This window comes from Morone saxatilis, unplaced genomic scaffold (genome assembly GCF_004916995.1).
Source record: "Morone saxatilis isolate NCDOM2014 unplaced genomic scaffold, NCSU_SB_2.0 Contig11, whole genome shotgun sequence".
Taxonomy (NCBI): domain Eukaryota; kingdom Metazoa; phylum Chordata; class Actinopteri; family Moronidae; genus Morone; species Morone saxatilis.
In genome coordinates this window covers 2423087-2440033 of record NW_023339663.1, presented here as the reverse complement: position 1 = coordinate 2440033, position 16947 = coordinate 2423087, and the positions used below count along the sequence as shown (strand labels likewise).

Here is a 16947-nt window from a genome sequence, read left to right as displayed (position 1 = left end):
GCAGCAGCCATATACAAAAATGCCTCAATGACCAATAAGGCTGCATTCCTCTGTACAGCCACCGTATAAAACCCGCCCCATATTAAGATCCAGGATGGTTGGAAATCTGTCTGAATGGGAGGAGGGCTGGACGGGTCTGCCAGAGAAAATAAAACACATTCATCTGGTTCCCATGTTAGTCAGAAGAAGCCTGGAAAGTCCAACTATGTAATAATTCCTTGAAAACTTTGTGTCCAAATTAATCACACGGGGTTCAGCATTTAATTCATTAATTCCATTTGTTTAATTTAGGCGGACCACCCTCAGCTATTTAATTATCCCAATTATTGCTCTATGCATTGTTGCTTGGAAAATGGAGCCACAGTTTGGACAGTTTCTGCCACTTTGTGTGCTGACTGGGAGTGAATGCAGCTGCCTGTGATCATTAAAAGGCAATCAACTGGCAGGTTAGGTTTTAGGACATCTCTGTTGATTGGAGTGAGGACATAAAATTTGAGAATAAAGCGCTAAAATGTGGAGCTAAATGTTACACATCTTTGGTAGTTGGCAGGAGGAAAGCACCAACTGCTGGTCATTTTCATTTACATCAATAAAGCATGTGCACAGCCCAGAACCTCATTGCATTTAACGAGCTTCTAGCCTTCATTAACATATTGAGAAGAGCATAAAAAAACCTGAATGTCAATATTGGCCTTCTCCCAGCACCAGTTAATATATTCAAAGTACAATGTTCATGCTGCATAGATGTGCTGGTGTTGTTATTTTTACACTATAATAGTCTCCTGGGTTTAACGAAACCACAACCATCAATTCTTCTCTACTTGTTTGATCAGCAGCTGTGCAAATTCAGATTGTGAACTTATTTCAGAGGAGAATGTGACAGTAAACAGCATCTATAAACTGGGCCACAGTGTGTTTACTCATTAAACATGCTGCTGATCTGATGTTGGTTGTTAGTTTGCACAAATTGGCTCGTAATTCAGACTCGTCAGTTGAGACTGATGCTGGTAAAACATTGCACAGGGACACCGTTGCCAGTGTCTCGTGTATCCGTGGCTTGTTTATGAATGTAAGGTTCTCTGACCTAACATATAACCTCTTATTAAGGTATGTCATTTTCTCTCCAAGTGCCCCCCCCCCATTGCCCTTGCCTTGCTCCTTCAGCAGGGCAAGGAGAGATAAACACTCTGACAGCTCCTTCACATTTTTGAGGTGGAGGAAGAGCCAGCAGCATCTTTCATTCTAAATATAGATCCCCTGATGAATCGCCTGCATGCCTGTAATGCTGCTGCTGCTGCTGCTTTGGCACTCGCCTTCACCTCCTGTACTATGCGATGCTGCGTGCATACTCTCATGCAGTATGAGCCTCCCCTCCCTCTCCCAGAAATGCTGCAATGCGTCTCCCTCAGCCAAGACTGGGTCAGTGTAACTTAGCTAGCAGGAAAAGCCAGAGAAGCGTCCCCATAGCAACAGCCAATGAGGCTTGTGGCTGAGGGATTATTTTTTTTGCATTGTTGTTGTGATAAAATGAGCGTATTTCCGGGATTAAACTCGTCGGGGGCCTTTAGTTGGTGCCAGTGGAGAAATAAGATGGCAAGTGAGCAAAAGAGAAGATGGGGCGGGGTTGAGGTTGCTTATGTACTTGTGGACGTGTGCAGAGTTATTGTGTTGGCAGATGTTGGCAGACAGGGTGTTTTACCATCAGTAAATAATCCTGGTCATACAGGATTTTTATACAGGGAAATATTGGTTTTCTTCTAATTTAACCTGTTTTGTTTACAGCTATTCTGCTTTAGAGTTTTGTCAGACATCATATAGAGGTTTTTTTTAATGGAAATAGTTGTGTTTAACATCATTACATATGGATTCCCCCTTTTTAGCCATTGTGGTGGCAAGGGATCTAAATGTTGGTCAATCGGTGGGTCCACTACTTTGATTCTGGGTCTCCACCAATATTGGATGGATTGTCTTGAAATTGAGTACAGGCAGACATTCGTGTTCACCATAGGATGAATTTTAATAACCTACATGATTTCTTAACCTTTCTTCTATGTCAGAATCTCTATTTAGTTTATAATCCAGTATTTGCAAAACTTACAATCTTTCCATCAGCCTCAGCTGTACTTTGTGTTAATGCTGATTAGCATCAAGAAAACTAAGTGTATTTCCCAAAAACTATTCCTTCAAATTGTGTTTCTCTGCTGTTAAGCCCAGTTCACACAACAACCAGTTCACGAGCCGTGAGCGATTCCCAGCGAAAATAGATGTCATACTAACATTAAACCAGCAATGTATACACCTTTCACTTTTTTTTCACACACTTTCTTATTTTTATTTTTTTACCTCCTGTATCTGTTTCATGTCAAAAGCTCTCTCTTAACAGTGTTTAAGTGTTGTGAATTTTCTCTTGTAATAGGAACAACCAGCAGCTATTAACCTCTTTAGACAAAACCCTCTGTAACTCTGGGATGTTTTGCTTTTTATTCCTTTCCAGTCATTTTTTGTAGTCATAAGGTGTTTTTTTACTCTCTGTTTAGGCCAGCGGATTCTCCAGTATCAGAGTGATGTCCTCAAGACAGTGGTGTTGGTGAACCCATCAGAGGAGACCGCTGCCTCAGAGGTGAGTCACACCCAGACAACATGTACAAAACATTATTATTATTATTTTTTTTTTCATTTAAATCACACTGATAAGTTTCAGACCAAAATGTTCAGTCTGGGTTGAACTTGGGTTCACTTATGAAGAACACAGCAGCACCTGCTGTTCACAATTTACCCCCAATGGGAGGTCCATGTCTGTCCTGCTAGACATCATTACTTAGTTGATTAACAGGAAAACACTCTTAGTCACTGTCACTCTCAGCTAAAGCCCCGAAGTGTGAGACACAGACACTTGCACTGCCTATAAATAAACCCACTCAGATGCCATAGATGTTAGCTTAACCTTTGACTGCTGGTGAAATGTAAAACGTGAATTAACCTTGTAGTTTTTATTGTTATCTTTGTCTAGTGTATTATGATGGAAAGGCAAGTAATGGGACTTGTAATACACCTGATCCCTGAACCTGTACCTGTACTGTAATTAACTTTTATTCTTCTGGAGCAACTTCAGCTACTCAGGGAGACATGACAACAAAATGTATGTCTTAAATAAATGGCTACTCTATTGCACCTTTTGTTGGCTGATATTAGAAGAAACTTTGCCTTTTCCAAACACTCTGTCTTGGTATGGAGTGGTAGTGATTGCAACTTTTCAACAATTAGGAGTAATTTTAGACTGTTACATTTATATTTTGTATATGAGCAGTTCCTCAAAATGCATGTTTGACCATTTGTGTCACACTCACATTCATTGTTGCAATATCTACTTCAAATTCTTTAAATATGTCTTCTTTAGCTTGCCAATCATCCCTCACAAGTGTTATTATCACTCAGTGGCTCGGTGCTGCCTGGATGACATCAATTAGGGGAAGATTGAGCAGCTCTCAAACTCAATAGCACTCAAATCATTTCATGATGCATGTGAGATGATGTCTTTGCTCTTTGGGGAATCATACTATTATGATTATGATACCAGCTAAATTATTTGCATTAGGTCACTCCAAAAGGATTTTTCATCTTTTCAAAGCAGTACCATTCAACTTTTTTGTTTTTTTTAAAAGCATTAATGTTAGTGGTTATTCTTTACTTTACCCAGATTCGCTCTCTGATCACTGACCTTTCTGGGAATAAGTTGCTGATACTGAGTGGCCAGAGCTCTGAGCAGGGTGGTGACATCCTACTGCAAGGTGGGGCTTTCACCTGGCAACACTTCTCCGACATCATTTCCAACCCTCAAGTAAGCAGAGTGTGCTATCTCTCCAAATACGTCTTTACAGTGTACACGTACAGATCAATTTCCAATTATAAAGCCTACAGACATTATTTTTGACATAATTTAGGTTGTTTTTCACTGTTACTGTGTTCCCAGGTGATTGAACTCCTGTCCAGGGCCACTTCAGAGCAGCCGTCAAGGCTTACAGTTTCCTGTCAGGGAGACGGGGGCTGGAGCTCCCTAGGCCAAAGCCAGGAGCAGCAGTCACTCCAAAATCTTCTGGAATACCGCCTGAACCCTGAACCCCACCTCCCCGACATGGACGGAGTCACAGAGTTCACCGAGTATGTCTCAGAGACAGTGGATGTGCCATCATCCTTTGACCTTCTGGAGCCCCCAACCTCTGGAGGTTTTCTGAAGCTGTCCAAGCCCTGCTGCTACATCTTCCCTGGAGGCAGGGGAGACTCTGCTCTGTTTGCTGTCAACGGGTTCAACATCCTTGTGGATGGAGGATCTGACCGCAAGTCTTGCTTCTGGAAGCTGGTTCGCCACCTGGACCGCATCGACTCTGTTCTACTCACCCATATTGGTGCAGACAACCTCCCTGGCATCAATGGGTTGTTCCAGAGGAAGATTGCAGAGCAAGAGGAGGAGCGTAACCAAGGATCTGGCTCCAACAGCAACAGTGACTGGACGAAGAACCTGATCTCTCCTGAGCTTGGGATTGTGTTTTTCAACGTTCCAGAGAAGCTTCGGATGCCAGAGTCCACGCTGAAAGTGAAGAGAAGCATTGAGGAAGCATCTCTTACATTGCAGTACCTTAACAAGCTTGGTATCACACCAGAGCCTCTTCACAGGGTAGTCAGCAACACTATTGAACCTATCACATTATTCCACAAACTGGGAGTTGGAAAGTTAGACATGTATGTCTTAAACCCTGTAAAAGAGAGCAAAGAGATGCAGTTTCTAATGCAGAAATGGGCTGGAAACAGCAAAGCCAAGACAGGCATTACAATGCCCAATGGAAAAGAAGGAGAAATATCTGTACCATATTTGACATCAGTTACCGCTCTCATTGTTTGGATTCCTCACCGTCCAACAGAAAAGATAGTCAGGGTGCTTTTCCCTGGAAATGCACCGCAGAATAAAATCTTCGAGGGCCTTGAAAAACTGAAACACCTGGACTTCCTGCGATACCCAGTGGCTACCCAAAAAGACATATCATCTGGCGCTCCTCCTCCTATCATCAAACAGACAAAAATAAGATCAAGAACTGACAGCAAAGAGAGTCTCAAATCTTCACCCAAACCACACTCTAAAACAAAGAAAGAATCAAGTGGACAGGAGGAAGAGTCGAAGAGTGACATGACTAAAGAGAATAAAGTAGAAAAGAAAGAGGAGAAGAAACTCAAAAGTGAAAGTCTAAAAGCCACCAAACAGCAGAAAAACAGTGAGGTGGCCCCTGTGGCAGAGAAAAAGTCAGAGAAAAAGAAAATTTTCAAGGAAAAAACTGCCAAGCAGGAGAAAGCATCCAAGATGGATGAAAAGAAAGACAAAGAGAAAAAAGAAATTAAGAAAGAGAAACGTGAAGTAAAGAAAGATGAAAATATAAGAAAAGAAGAGAAAAAAGAAAGTAAAGTCAAGGAGGATAAAAAAAAGGACGCAAGTAAACCAGAGCTGAGAAAAATCACTAAACCGCCGCTCACCCCTGAAGTGAGAAAAACTCTGCACAAGGCTAAGACTCAGGCTAAGCCCAAGACTGACAAGAATAAAGCAGTTAAAGAGGAAGCAAATGAGAAAAAGCCAGTCCCAAAGAACATCCCTGAAGAGGTTGCAGCAGCAGCTCTGGCTGACAGGTCCATAGTGTCCTCCCCAGAGGACCTCACTGAGGACTTTGAGGCTCTGAAGCAAGAAGAGTCATCCAAAGTTAAGTCTGTGCCTATCCAGAATGATGTGATGTTTGGGCATTCATTGTACCCAGATACTAAAGTTCCTTCCTTAGTTTTCCCTGATGAGAAAGTCACATCGACAGTCACTGAGATAAAATCTGCTTCACCCAAATCCCCTGTCAAACAAGAAGAAGACAACAAAGACAAGGGCACATCACAACAGGTTGCAACCACTGAAAAGAAGGAAACAAGTGATGGCTTTGACAAGAAGTATAAAGAGGAGAAATATGACAAATACCCTGTAAAGGACAACATAAAAGACAGATCAAAGAAGAGTGACAGCTCAGAGGAGGAGGGTGATGTAATTGAAAAAGCCGAGCTTGAAGGAACAGAAGATGACGAGGTCCTGAAATATAAAACAGAGGAGGCGAAAAGGGAAAAAACTGGAAAGGAGTGGGACAACAAGCCAACTGAGCAAAAACCTTTATCAACCACAGCCCTGTCTGGGCAAGTAGCAGCCAGTGCCTCAGAGCAGTTCTCCTTCATCCAAGACGAGACAATCCCCGGTTACTCCGAGACTGAACAGACCATCTCTGATGAGGAGATCCATGAGGAAACAGAAGATAAAATTCCACAGCTGCGCTACGATGTGGGCTCCTACGACATCTCTGTCCCTGACGTCCCTGGTACCTTTGACTCCATGCATGGTATAAAGGAGATGAAGAGCTCTGCTGTATCTGATGTTGCAAATGTCAAACCCAAAGTCTTCATGGGAGGTCACGAGCCTGAGCTTGCACCTTATCCTGCCATCATTGCTGCTCCTCTTGCAGAGGAGGAACATATCTCCTCAGCAACATCCATCACAGAATATGACAAACTGTCATCCTTTGCCACGTCTGTAGCTGAGGACCAATCGATAACCTCTGTGACAGCACCTCAGACCGAGGAAGCTGGGAGGAACTCTCTCCTGCTTGACACCATCAACAGTATCCCCTCACGTGCTGAGGCCATCCACGGGAAGGACTATCTTCACTCAGCAGGAACCATCTCACCCACCTCCTCTCTGGAGGATGACAAGTGCTTTAAGTCTCCGTCCTCTGATGAGTACCAGCCGAACATTCCTGAGATGGAGGGTGATGCAAAGATCAAATCGGTCCACCACGAGGAAGAAGATGATGAGGAAGATGAGGACGAGGACCAGACTCCGAACGTTGACATCCCTCTGGGTAAACTCCAAGAGGGCTATGAACATGCAGCCTCTATGTTGCTTCAGGAGAAGGATAAATCTCCCTCTGCCACTTTCTCTCCTCCTCCCTTCTCTACCACTCAATACTCTCCCACACAGGCTGTTAAAGAAAACCAGGCTCTCTTTAGCACAGTGGGATTTAAGACTGCTGCTGATATAAAGCCTGTTTCACCCCCTCCATCTTTCTCCCCAGGGTTAGAGTCCCACTCCAGGCAGGAGAGTGAGGAAAGATGTCTAAGTCCAGATGACAGCACTATGAGACTGGCCTCACCCACACAGTCTGTGCCCACAAGCAGTGGCTACTCTCCGACAGAAGAGAAACCCTTTAAGACAGAAGACAAAGATGAGGAAGTGACCGATGTTAAAGCTGACTCCCAGAAAACAGATAAATCAGTCACTATCTTAGACAATACCTCCTTTATCGGCCTGCAAGGTGACAAGACAGCACTTGAAGAGTCGGAAGAATCCACTGAAGACAATGAGGATGAAGATGACTGTTACGCCAAAAAGGATCTACAGCCTACTGTTAAGGCCAAGCTTATGGAGGCAAAAGAGGGATGCTTCTTGGATGACGACTTTACTTTTGAGTCAAAATCTGCAACGATAGAAACTGAAGTCAAGGGCTCAGACAAGACACAGGTGTCTATTAGCACAGTGGAGAAACCAAAACCTCAAGTGATGTTCTCAGATGAAGATGAGGATGAAGAAGAGCAAGATGATGATTTCCCAGGTGGGGTAGGGTCAAAGCCCTCACCAACAGATCAAAGTAAAGTAGACTTTAAAAATGAAAGCACAGAGAAAACAGATGTTGCTTTTAAAGAGCCTGAGAAAAGTGTTCATTTCGGTCTATATGATTTTCCAGAGAAGGAAAGCAAAGAAAAGGCTGTATATATAAGACAAGACACACCCTATGTGCACGGTAAAACATTCTCTTACGGTGACGTTTATGACAGTAAAACAAGCTCAGTGGACTCTGATTCTTATAGTCAGGAGTCCTTAGATAAGACGGAGAAGGACATTGCACAGGGTGAAGGAGATTTGCAGAAACATGAGGGCCCGTCTCCGGTAACTGCCACAGACAAGATGTCAGAGAAGGAGGGATTTACGGTCTCTTATGGAAAAGAGTCCTCCACCTCATCGTGGCTTGACACCAAGGGCACTTCTTCTACACCTTCATTTGAAAAACAGGACAAAGAAAAGGAGACATTTGAATACAGCACAAGTAGCCGTTTCCCTTCGGTGACTGACAGACCCGAGGCCTCGTCCACTTCTTTATCATCAGAAAAAGACTCCTGTTATAAAAGCCAGACTGACGGCACAAAGCCCCAGACATACTCCTCAATGACAGCATTTGATGTCGACAAACCTGCTGCCACAGGCTACAGCGAGAAAGGAGCCTGTTTGGAGATTGACATGAGAAAACTAACAGCCAGGGATGAGGAGGACTACGATGATGATGAAGTTGTCGATGAAGATGATGATGAGGAGGAAGATGAAGAGGAGGAGGAGGAGGAGGATGACGAAGGTGCAGTTGATTCTGATATGGAGAAAGGTGCCAAAGAGAAGTCTGAGAAGGAAGTAAAAAGTCCAATCAGCGAAATGTTTGGCTCAAATAGGCCTGAATTTATGGTTTCTATGGCTGGATACGGCTACAACAGTCAGGGGAAGCCGAGTATGAAAGAAACCAGTTCTAGCTCACTCACAAAGGCTGAAGACAAGGCTAAGACTGACTCTGCATCCTTCAGTGGAAAGCCAATGGATTTAGGGGCTACAGGTTTCTCTGGCTACTCCTCTGGGTTTGAGTACTCATACGGAAGTAGTGAGAAAGACTCAAGTCAGACCACAGACAAAGATAAAGAGGATTTGACTTTGAAATCAACAGAGGACAGTTATTACCAGGATGACAGAGCTGACTCTGATTTTGATAAACAGAAGACACCAGATCTTCTAAGTAAGAGATCACTGGACACAAGCTTTCAGCACACAACCACTGCTGCCCCTGCGTACTCCTCCTCTTCGGCCTACAGCTACTCCTCCTCCACCTCGGGCTCCCTCTCTACCAGCCGTCAGTTCGGAGAGGAGCTGGAGACGCCTGCCGAGCCTCTCTTTGAGTACTCCTCCTTTAAAGATGAACATTCACTGGTCATGGATTCTCCCTTCTCCAGCTCCGCTGCCACTAAAGACGACTATCTAGAAGTGTCTGAAAAACAGATCACCGCTACAACCATGGAGTCCACCTCAAGTTTAGCCCGCTTCTCACCCCTCAGCCCATTCGAGGAGGTCAAATCCTTCCCCTCGCTCTCGTCCTCTGCCTTTGCTGAAGACAAGAAGGAGCATACAACTTCATTAGGTGGGGTTACGGACAAAGGTCCTCAGTCGGACTGCTTCTATAAGCCTGAATGGTCTAAGGGGTCCAAGCTGGATTCAGCTGTTGGATATGGGGCCTCAGCAGGACCATTCTGTCAGTCTACAGAGCTCTCCAAGGACAAAGAGGCAGCCAGCGCCGCTCTGTTTGGTGTCACTTCCTCACCACGCCCAGACATAGAAGGCAAGCATTACTTTGAGGAGACGGACAGCAGTGACGAAGAGGATGAAGAGGCTTACATGCGTGAGATGACTCGGAGGTCACCTTCCGGCGGCCTGGCTGGTAGCCTCTCATTTTCTGACAAGCCTGTTGCTCCAACTGCCAGTGAAAAGGCAAGTGGAGCACTCCCAGATGTTCTTGGTTCTTACATGCCCTCACCTCTCCAGGTCAGCAAGCCAGACAAAACCAACGGTCCCACAGAGGTCAGCTCAAGCTCTGCCCTCGTTACTGGAGCAGCAGCTAGTGGTGCATCTTCAGGCCCAGCCAAGGTGGAGCCCAGAGAAGGAGCCGCAGGTTACAGGAGCTCTTATGAGTGGGAGATGTCAAAGCCTCAGATGGGTATGGTACCCGGAGACTCCCCTCCCCATTACCGTCACGATGATGAGTTTGAAGAAGAGTGTGAGATGGAGCCAGAGCATCCTGCCCGCCCACTTTCTCTCTCTTCAACCGATAAGCCATTTCACTCACCGTTCTATGCTGAAGAGTGCAGTCGAGGAGGGCACGATGATGACGATGATGACAGCGATCAGGATCTTGCTGGCAATGTGCCCATGGGAGCCACCTCCTCTTATACCAGCCGCACCTCTCCTGGATATTCCTCCTCTGAGTGCAGGCAGCGCAAAGAGGACCTCTCACCTTCCTTCATCAACCCATGCATGCGGCAGTTATCCAGTGATGAGGATGATGAGGAGCAAGGCCGCAGAAGTGACCAATCGCAGGGCGATGAGCACGATCTGTCAGTCAAGAGAAGGGCTCACAAACAGCCCCATCATCCCCAGTCTCACAGCAGGGACAGCAGCTCTCTGCACCAAGCCGGTGGCATGTCGGCAGGACTGGGTCTGGCTACAGAGGACACACCGCCCACGTCTGTCAGCGAATCTCTAGCCTCTCAGTCAGACTCTGATGTGCCTCCAGGCACAGAGGAATACCCCTCAGCCACTGGTGAAGGCAACATGGACTCAGATGAGGATGCAGACTATATGCCTGTTGATAAATTAACTGCCACCGGAGGAGGTAGCCATCATTCCTCTAGGAGGAGCCATGACCCTCCTCCTGCTCCCCTCATGGACCCCTACCCTCACCCCCCACGCCCAGATGTTTGCATGGTGGATCCTGAGTCTGAGAATAATGGCTCAGTTAAGAAGGAGCCAAAAGCCAAGAGCATAAAGAAGACTTCAGGGAAAACCAAAACAGCATCCCCAGCCAGGCGCAAGAGGTCTCCCATGCCTGTCAAACAGACGCCGTCCCCTCGCAGTGCCTCACTGAAGAAGAAGGAGGCAGATAAGAGCTCACGTATGTCTCGTCTGTCAGACGGACAGGGCTCCAAAGACGATGACCTCTCCAGGTCGAGTTACAACCCTGGCAAGGGGCTGACTAATGGTGTCAAGAGCAGTTCAGGTGAGCAAAATTAATTAAAAAAAGAATTCTCAAAGCCCTTTAGATATAAATGACATTTAATTCCACACACACAGATTTTGTAAGATAAATGATTTCATACATTGTTTGGTTTTGTTGTCCCATTCAGGTTCTCAGAAGTCTGGCTCTGCAGGTGCTCCTGGCCTTCCTATTTATGTGGACTTGGCCTACATTCCCAACCACTGCAGTGCCAAGAACGTGGACCAAGAGTTTTTCAAACGCATTCGCTCAGCGTACTATGTGGTGAGCGGTAATGACGCAGCAAGTGGGGAACCAAGCCGAGGAGTCCTTGATGCGCTGTTGGATGGCAAATCTCAGTGGGGATCGAACCTGCAGGTAACATTTGCAACTGTACGTAGTAAAGTTTATAGCCATGTAAAAGGAAGAAATACTAACATTCTTGAAGTTAGCAGCAGAACTAGCACTAAACATTTATAAATCATGCACACAGTGTATGAATTTAGCTGGCTAAGGTAGTGGAATATAATTGTTAAACTAATCACAGGCTGGTGACAGCCAAAGTTGTCAACCACATCTCACCATGGCTGTTAAATTTCAAAAGATTTAACAGATGGCTGTGCATAATAATAACCTCAACAGCTGGATACAACGCTGGGTTATGCTGTATTTCAGTCAGATAAGTGGGGGCCCTGTGTGGAAAGAGATATTAGATTGAGACTGAGACCCTCCTGTTGACAGCAAAGTAAAAACTAAGTGGGCGAATCCTGATATTTTAAATTTCCCTGAGGATGGAGGTAGGCTTGAGTGTGCATTCTTTCTTTCCCATTAAGGCTCAAAAAATCTCTCCATTGGCAGATTTACATGCAAGTATCTGAACTAATGCAGATGTTTACTTCTGTAAATTCAACTGTATGTCATTGTCTCCCTTCTTACACTTGTGCAATGACAGTACAGTTTAATCTTACATTAATTATCTTGATTATAAGCTAATATTTTACTCGATTCTACAAACTCTTGATAAGTGAAACAAAATGTTCTCTTCTATTACCCATGTCACATCCTTCCCTGCACTTATCCTCTCAGCTGTGTCAGTCGTGACATTTCGTGATCTCTCGTCTCCCTCTCAGGTGACGCTGATCCCAACGCACGACACGGAGGTGACCCGTGACTGGTACCAGCAGACACATGAGAAGCAGCAAGAGCTCAACATCATGGTCCTGGCCTCCAGCAGCACCGTGGTCATGCAGGACGAGTCTTTCCCAGCCTGCAAGATCGAATTTTAAGACCCTCGTTTCCTCTCTCCCTCCTCCTGGCCTCTCCCCAGTGTAGATCTGTTTTTAATTGCTCTTCTCTATAGTCTAATATGTAAATCTGTCTCTGCTTTGGGCGCCTTGACCAAAAGCAGAAACAGATCTGGATAACTGTCTATTTTTTTCTAGATTTTTATTCATTTATAAGCTTGTCGTGGCTATCACCATTTATATTACAAAAGTAGTTTTCTGACAACTATGTCCTCCACTACATTATTATTACTCAGTCCTGTGAAAGGGAGAATGCAGTTTTTTCTGTTCCTTAACTTGTTTTTTTTTCCAAACCCTGTGAGACAATGGAGTCGTTCTTTATTGGCCAAGACAAAATGTCCATTGTATTGTAAAAAAAAGAAGCATGTCATATAGGAAACCATATAAAATTTGGTTGTTTGGTTGCTTGTCTTTTAATTGGCCTAAATCAAAGCACAAGCTTGCGCACCTTAAAGCCAGCAACAAACTACAAAATGATTTTCTTCCACTGAATCCCAGACATTCACAATGCAGGTGACCAATTTAATACATTTGCTGATAGAAAGTCATCATTACAGGCTAATTGTGATCAGTTCCCTTCCTCTATTATCCCTTTCTGTCTTTCTTCTAAAACAATGGCAGTCCCGATGTTGAACCTCCTACTTACTGACATAGTGAGATAGAAAATAGACCCCCAGCGGTCCTTTCAATCTGTCTTTTGAGTATATTTGCCGTAGCATAGGAAAGACCATATTCAACAATCTGTATTGTAGTGAATTATGATATTTCTACGGTGAAAATCAATCGTTACAGTAAGAATTTCTCAGTGGCTGTTCTTTCTTACAGTGAGTTTGAAAAATAAGTTTCTCTCTATAACTGTTTCTGTAGTCTTTGATGTATTTTTTTCAGTGTATTTCCAGTTAACATATCGTTGCAGAGGATCATGAGGACAACTGGCAGAGGCAGAGGCGGTGATACCAGTACAAAAAAAATAAATAGAAATCATAATCCTGATCTTTGGATTTTACCTGTTTATATCTTTACATACAGAACAGCCCTCTGTGTTCAAAGCTCATCCGAGGAACGAAGACAAACCTCATATCAGTTGCTGCGTCTAAAAGATCTTTATACAAAAGCTGTGTTAAAGAATGAAGAATGTATTCCACTACAACAATAGGAACATGTGGTTTGCGAGGAGAGTTTGTGTTTGCCTGGTGAACAAAGATGTGGGCCGGTTCGATTGATGGTAGAGGTTAGACTGTCACCCACATGTGCCTTTCTGTCCTGCTGTGCTGGAAGGGAAATGAAATGTGTTTTCGTGGTAGAAATGTAAGGTATTTCAGTGTGCGGTGCGTCGCTGCCTCTGTGGCAGAGGCTTCGGCGAGCTGGTCTCCTCTGTTGTTGTGAGTTTTTGTCAGTGAGAGCACACACAGGTCCGAGTTGTACATATTGAGCATAAAACAGCACTTTTAAAGCACCAACTCAGTATTTGAGCCGCTGCGTTTTAGATTTCCTGGAGCTGCCACTCGAAGAAGCACAAATAGTAACCAGTGTGCAAAACTTAAAGCAGTTTTTGCTTTTTTCAAATTTAGCAACATAAAATGTATAATTACAGCATTTACACTGAAAACCTGTGCTATTTCTTTCTTTTAATTATTGCAGTTTGTCTTCAGTTTGCAGAATTGTTTTTAGCCACAATCACCTTAACTTCATGATTTTAAATTGTATTATTTAACAGGCATTGCAGTGGTAAATCAGTGGATGTTTTTAAGTAATACTTTATTAACTTAATATTATGTGTATTACGTGTTTTAATTTGATATTGATGATTTTATATTTTGATAAGTTTTGAGTAATTTAATAGATTTTAATCAGGAACAAAACCAACTATCCAGCAAATGACAGGACCAACACACCTCACCAGGGTTGCTATTTTATGATCCACAGTAAAAAAAAAAAATCCAGATATTCCTCTGTATGATATTTTATTCCCTCAACTCTTCTACTGATGCATGTACAACAGACGCATGTTCATAAAGGCGATGGCTTTTTAAAAACCTGAGGGCTGCAGGGAGCAGAGCCCCGAAACCTCAGTTGAATGTGACGATGCAGATTACCTTTACGTTCTCCGTGGAGGACTTCAATCTCCTGGTTGCCTTGGTTACTGTGCATCATATGGTACATCTGAATCATCGGTCACACTGGCACTAACAATCTTACTGTAGCCTGCAATACATCCCGAATGCGCAGGGAAGACAAACTTTGTGTGCAGATTAAACAGGAAACAATTCAGATTTCTGTGTGCAGATTAAAATGTTGTCAGCGTGATAAACGTGAGACAGTGTCTGCCACTTGGAGGAGACAGTGAAGAAACTATCCATTAACAGCTTCTTTGATAAAGCAGGATTAACTGTGACTTCAGTGTTTTCCTGTTAACCCACTGTGCTGCCCAGTCAGTTATAACAGTGTAACCTGCATTCCTATTTAATACTGCGTCACCGTAAAGGCTAATAATAACAAAACCTACTACTCACACTCAAAACCCAGACTGCCAGACACAAGGGACTCAGTTCACTCGTCAGTACATTTTTATCTATAGAGGATTTCCTATTAATCACACTTTTTCCAGACAAAGCTTAATATACAAACACACATACACATAACCGCTGCATTTTCGTATCGTGCAAAAAAAAGAAAAAAGAAAAAAGAAAATATCTGTGGCATCAGACTCATCTGCCGTGAAACAAATCATCATAAAGACTGTTGGTTTTCAGTGAGCCCTGCTTGTACGTGCATGTGTACCCTTTAAGTTCTCCTGTATTGTAATAGCTGAAGAAAAAAACTGACTTAACATAGAAATGCTATTTTAAAAGATGTATATTCAAGAAGCTAAGCTGTCCGGTACTGAGGAGGCACATGTAACCTGGCTGTGCTGTGCTGTAAAGAAAGCCTTGTGATCGTTTTATTTCCCCTTCCTTTCCGCTTCATGGTTCTACTTTCATCTCTTGTTTTAAGTGCAATATTCTCTTTATCTCTCTTTAAATGCTTAAAAAGGTAAAAAATAGAAAACAGATTTATTGTTAAAAGGGAAAAGTGTGGTGAAGACCAATAAAAACATCATTTACTGAAAGAAAATTGTCTCCCTCTTCTTTTCCTTTAGTATCATCACATCACATATTGAAAATGTTTTTGTTCTGTAAACTGATGTAAATGAGTTTTACCTTTTTTTTTTATCTAACTGATCAGTGGGTTTAATTCTGAGTTCACTGGTTCCCAAACATTTTAGTTTGTAACCTTTTATAGCAAAGCAATGCCCGCTAGCGAACCCTCCTCGTGTCTGTGTGCAGTTTGACTAAAAGGGTTTTATTTTATGGTTTTTAGAGGCCTGAAGAGCTTAACACAGGTGTACATTATGATGATTATGGCTCCAGTCCATTAAGTGTCCCAGTAAACCATGTCAGTGAGTGAACTTACCTAGTAGAGCTGCAGTATCCATTAATGTTACTGATTACACCTGTGCTTTTAAAGCTTGGGAACTTGGGATCCTTGTAGCATTTTGTATCTTAACAATACGATACAGAGCATTGTTTGTACTTTATAAAGTGTTTGCTTTTGACCTGTGACCCACCATTAAGTTTCAGTTTTTCAGGAAAAATTCTGGGCCCCCTGAACTAGAGGAAAAGCCATTAGGATTCATCCTCTGGGCACATTTAATATCTGTACCATGTTTCACCAAGTCAGTCCATCACACAGTTATTGAGATGTTTTACTAACAAACCAAAATGTCAGTCTCATCGTGCTGTTGCAGAAAAAGTCACCAATTAATTATCAATCTCAGATTAAGCTACAAATACTTAAATTCAGCTCAATAAAGTGACCGAAATACTCACTAATACAGTCTATCTTAAAAAACTGGGTTGTCATTCTTGTTCTAAATACAACTTGCTTATATTTTGGGCATTTATGCTAGTTTTAAGACCCATTACGTTCTTTCAGTGGCAGGTTTTTATGCTAGTTTTAAGAATTCTAGTTTTGGCTTACCCTGAAAATTTATTTTATTTAAGAATATTTGGCTTGTTTCTAAAAGGGCTGTTTTTTGCAGTGTAAAAAATGGCAACAAACTAGCAGATAAAACAGTTTTTGGAAACAGAAATAATTCCTATCACCTTCCTGTCTTGTTCATCCCTCTGATTTCACTCCTGACCCATTTTGGTGTCCCGACCTGCAGGTTGGGAACCAATAATCTAGCCTGTAACCACCAGTTTTCCTTCCTCACTGCCTCAGAGTGTAAGGATGATGTAATCCAGTGTGGGTTGAACCCCACGGAGAGGTCCAGACAGAGGAACAGTGTGGGCTTTGTTCTGACTCTGTTAAACCCTTTTTCAACCGTCTGAGAGTCCAATCATGTGTAGGGTGGAAGCGCCGAGGCCCCGCAGCGCTGATATGAGCTGTTTGTCATGCAAAGCAAGCTGAACAGAGACGGCAGTGAGTGGTGCAGCATCAGCTCCCTGTTTTTGTTGTCAGTTGGAGACACTGTTTGGTCTTTGTGAAGCTGATACTGTTGTTGGAGGAAGGAGACGGCGGGACGCTGGACGACAATCCCCGCTGTCAGAGGCTGCTGAATGGATGCTGTAATGACATCACCTCCCGAGTCACATGATCAGGGTGGAGAACAGTAGGAACAACAGATGTGTCTGTTTCCCTTTTCTTCAGCGGTGGAAAATAACCAAGTTCATTTATTCCAGTATATAACAGGG

The 16947-nt window shown here is 43.4% G+C and overlaps 1 protein-coding gene across 1 annotated transcript in view; it reads left to right on the top strand.

Annotated features, from left to right (window-relative positions):
- Window positions 1-15304, top strand: part of map1aa (microtubule-associated protein 1Aa) — a 27477-nt gene extending 12173 nt beyond the window's left edge. Inside the window, exons 2-6 of the mRNA XM_035652221.1 lie at window positions 2538-2620; window positions 3698-3838; window positions 3971-10931; window positions 11059-11285; window positions 12038-15304. Coding sequence (XP_035508114.1) covers window positions 4133-10931; window positions 11059-11285; window positions 12038-12193 — 7182 coding nt within the window. The 5' untranslated portion in view covers window positions 2538-2620; window positions 3698-3838; window positions 3971-4132 and the 3' untranslated portion in view covers window positions 12194-15304. The remainder of the gene's footprint in view (window positions 1-2537; window positions 2621-3697; window positions 3839-3970; window positions 10932-11058; window positions 11286-12037) is intronic.
- Window positions 15305-16947: the final 1643 nt, after the last annotated feature.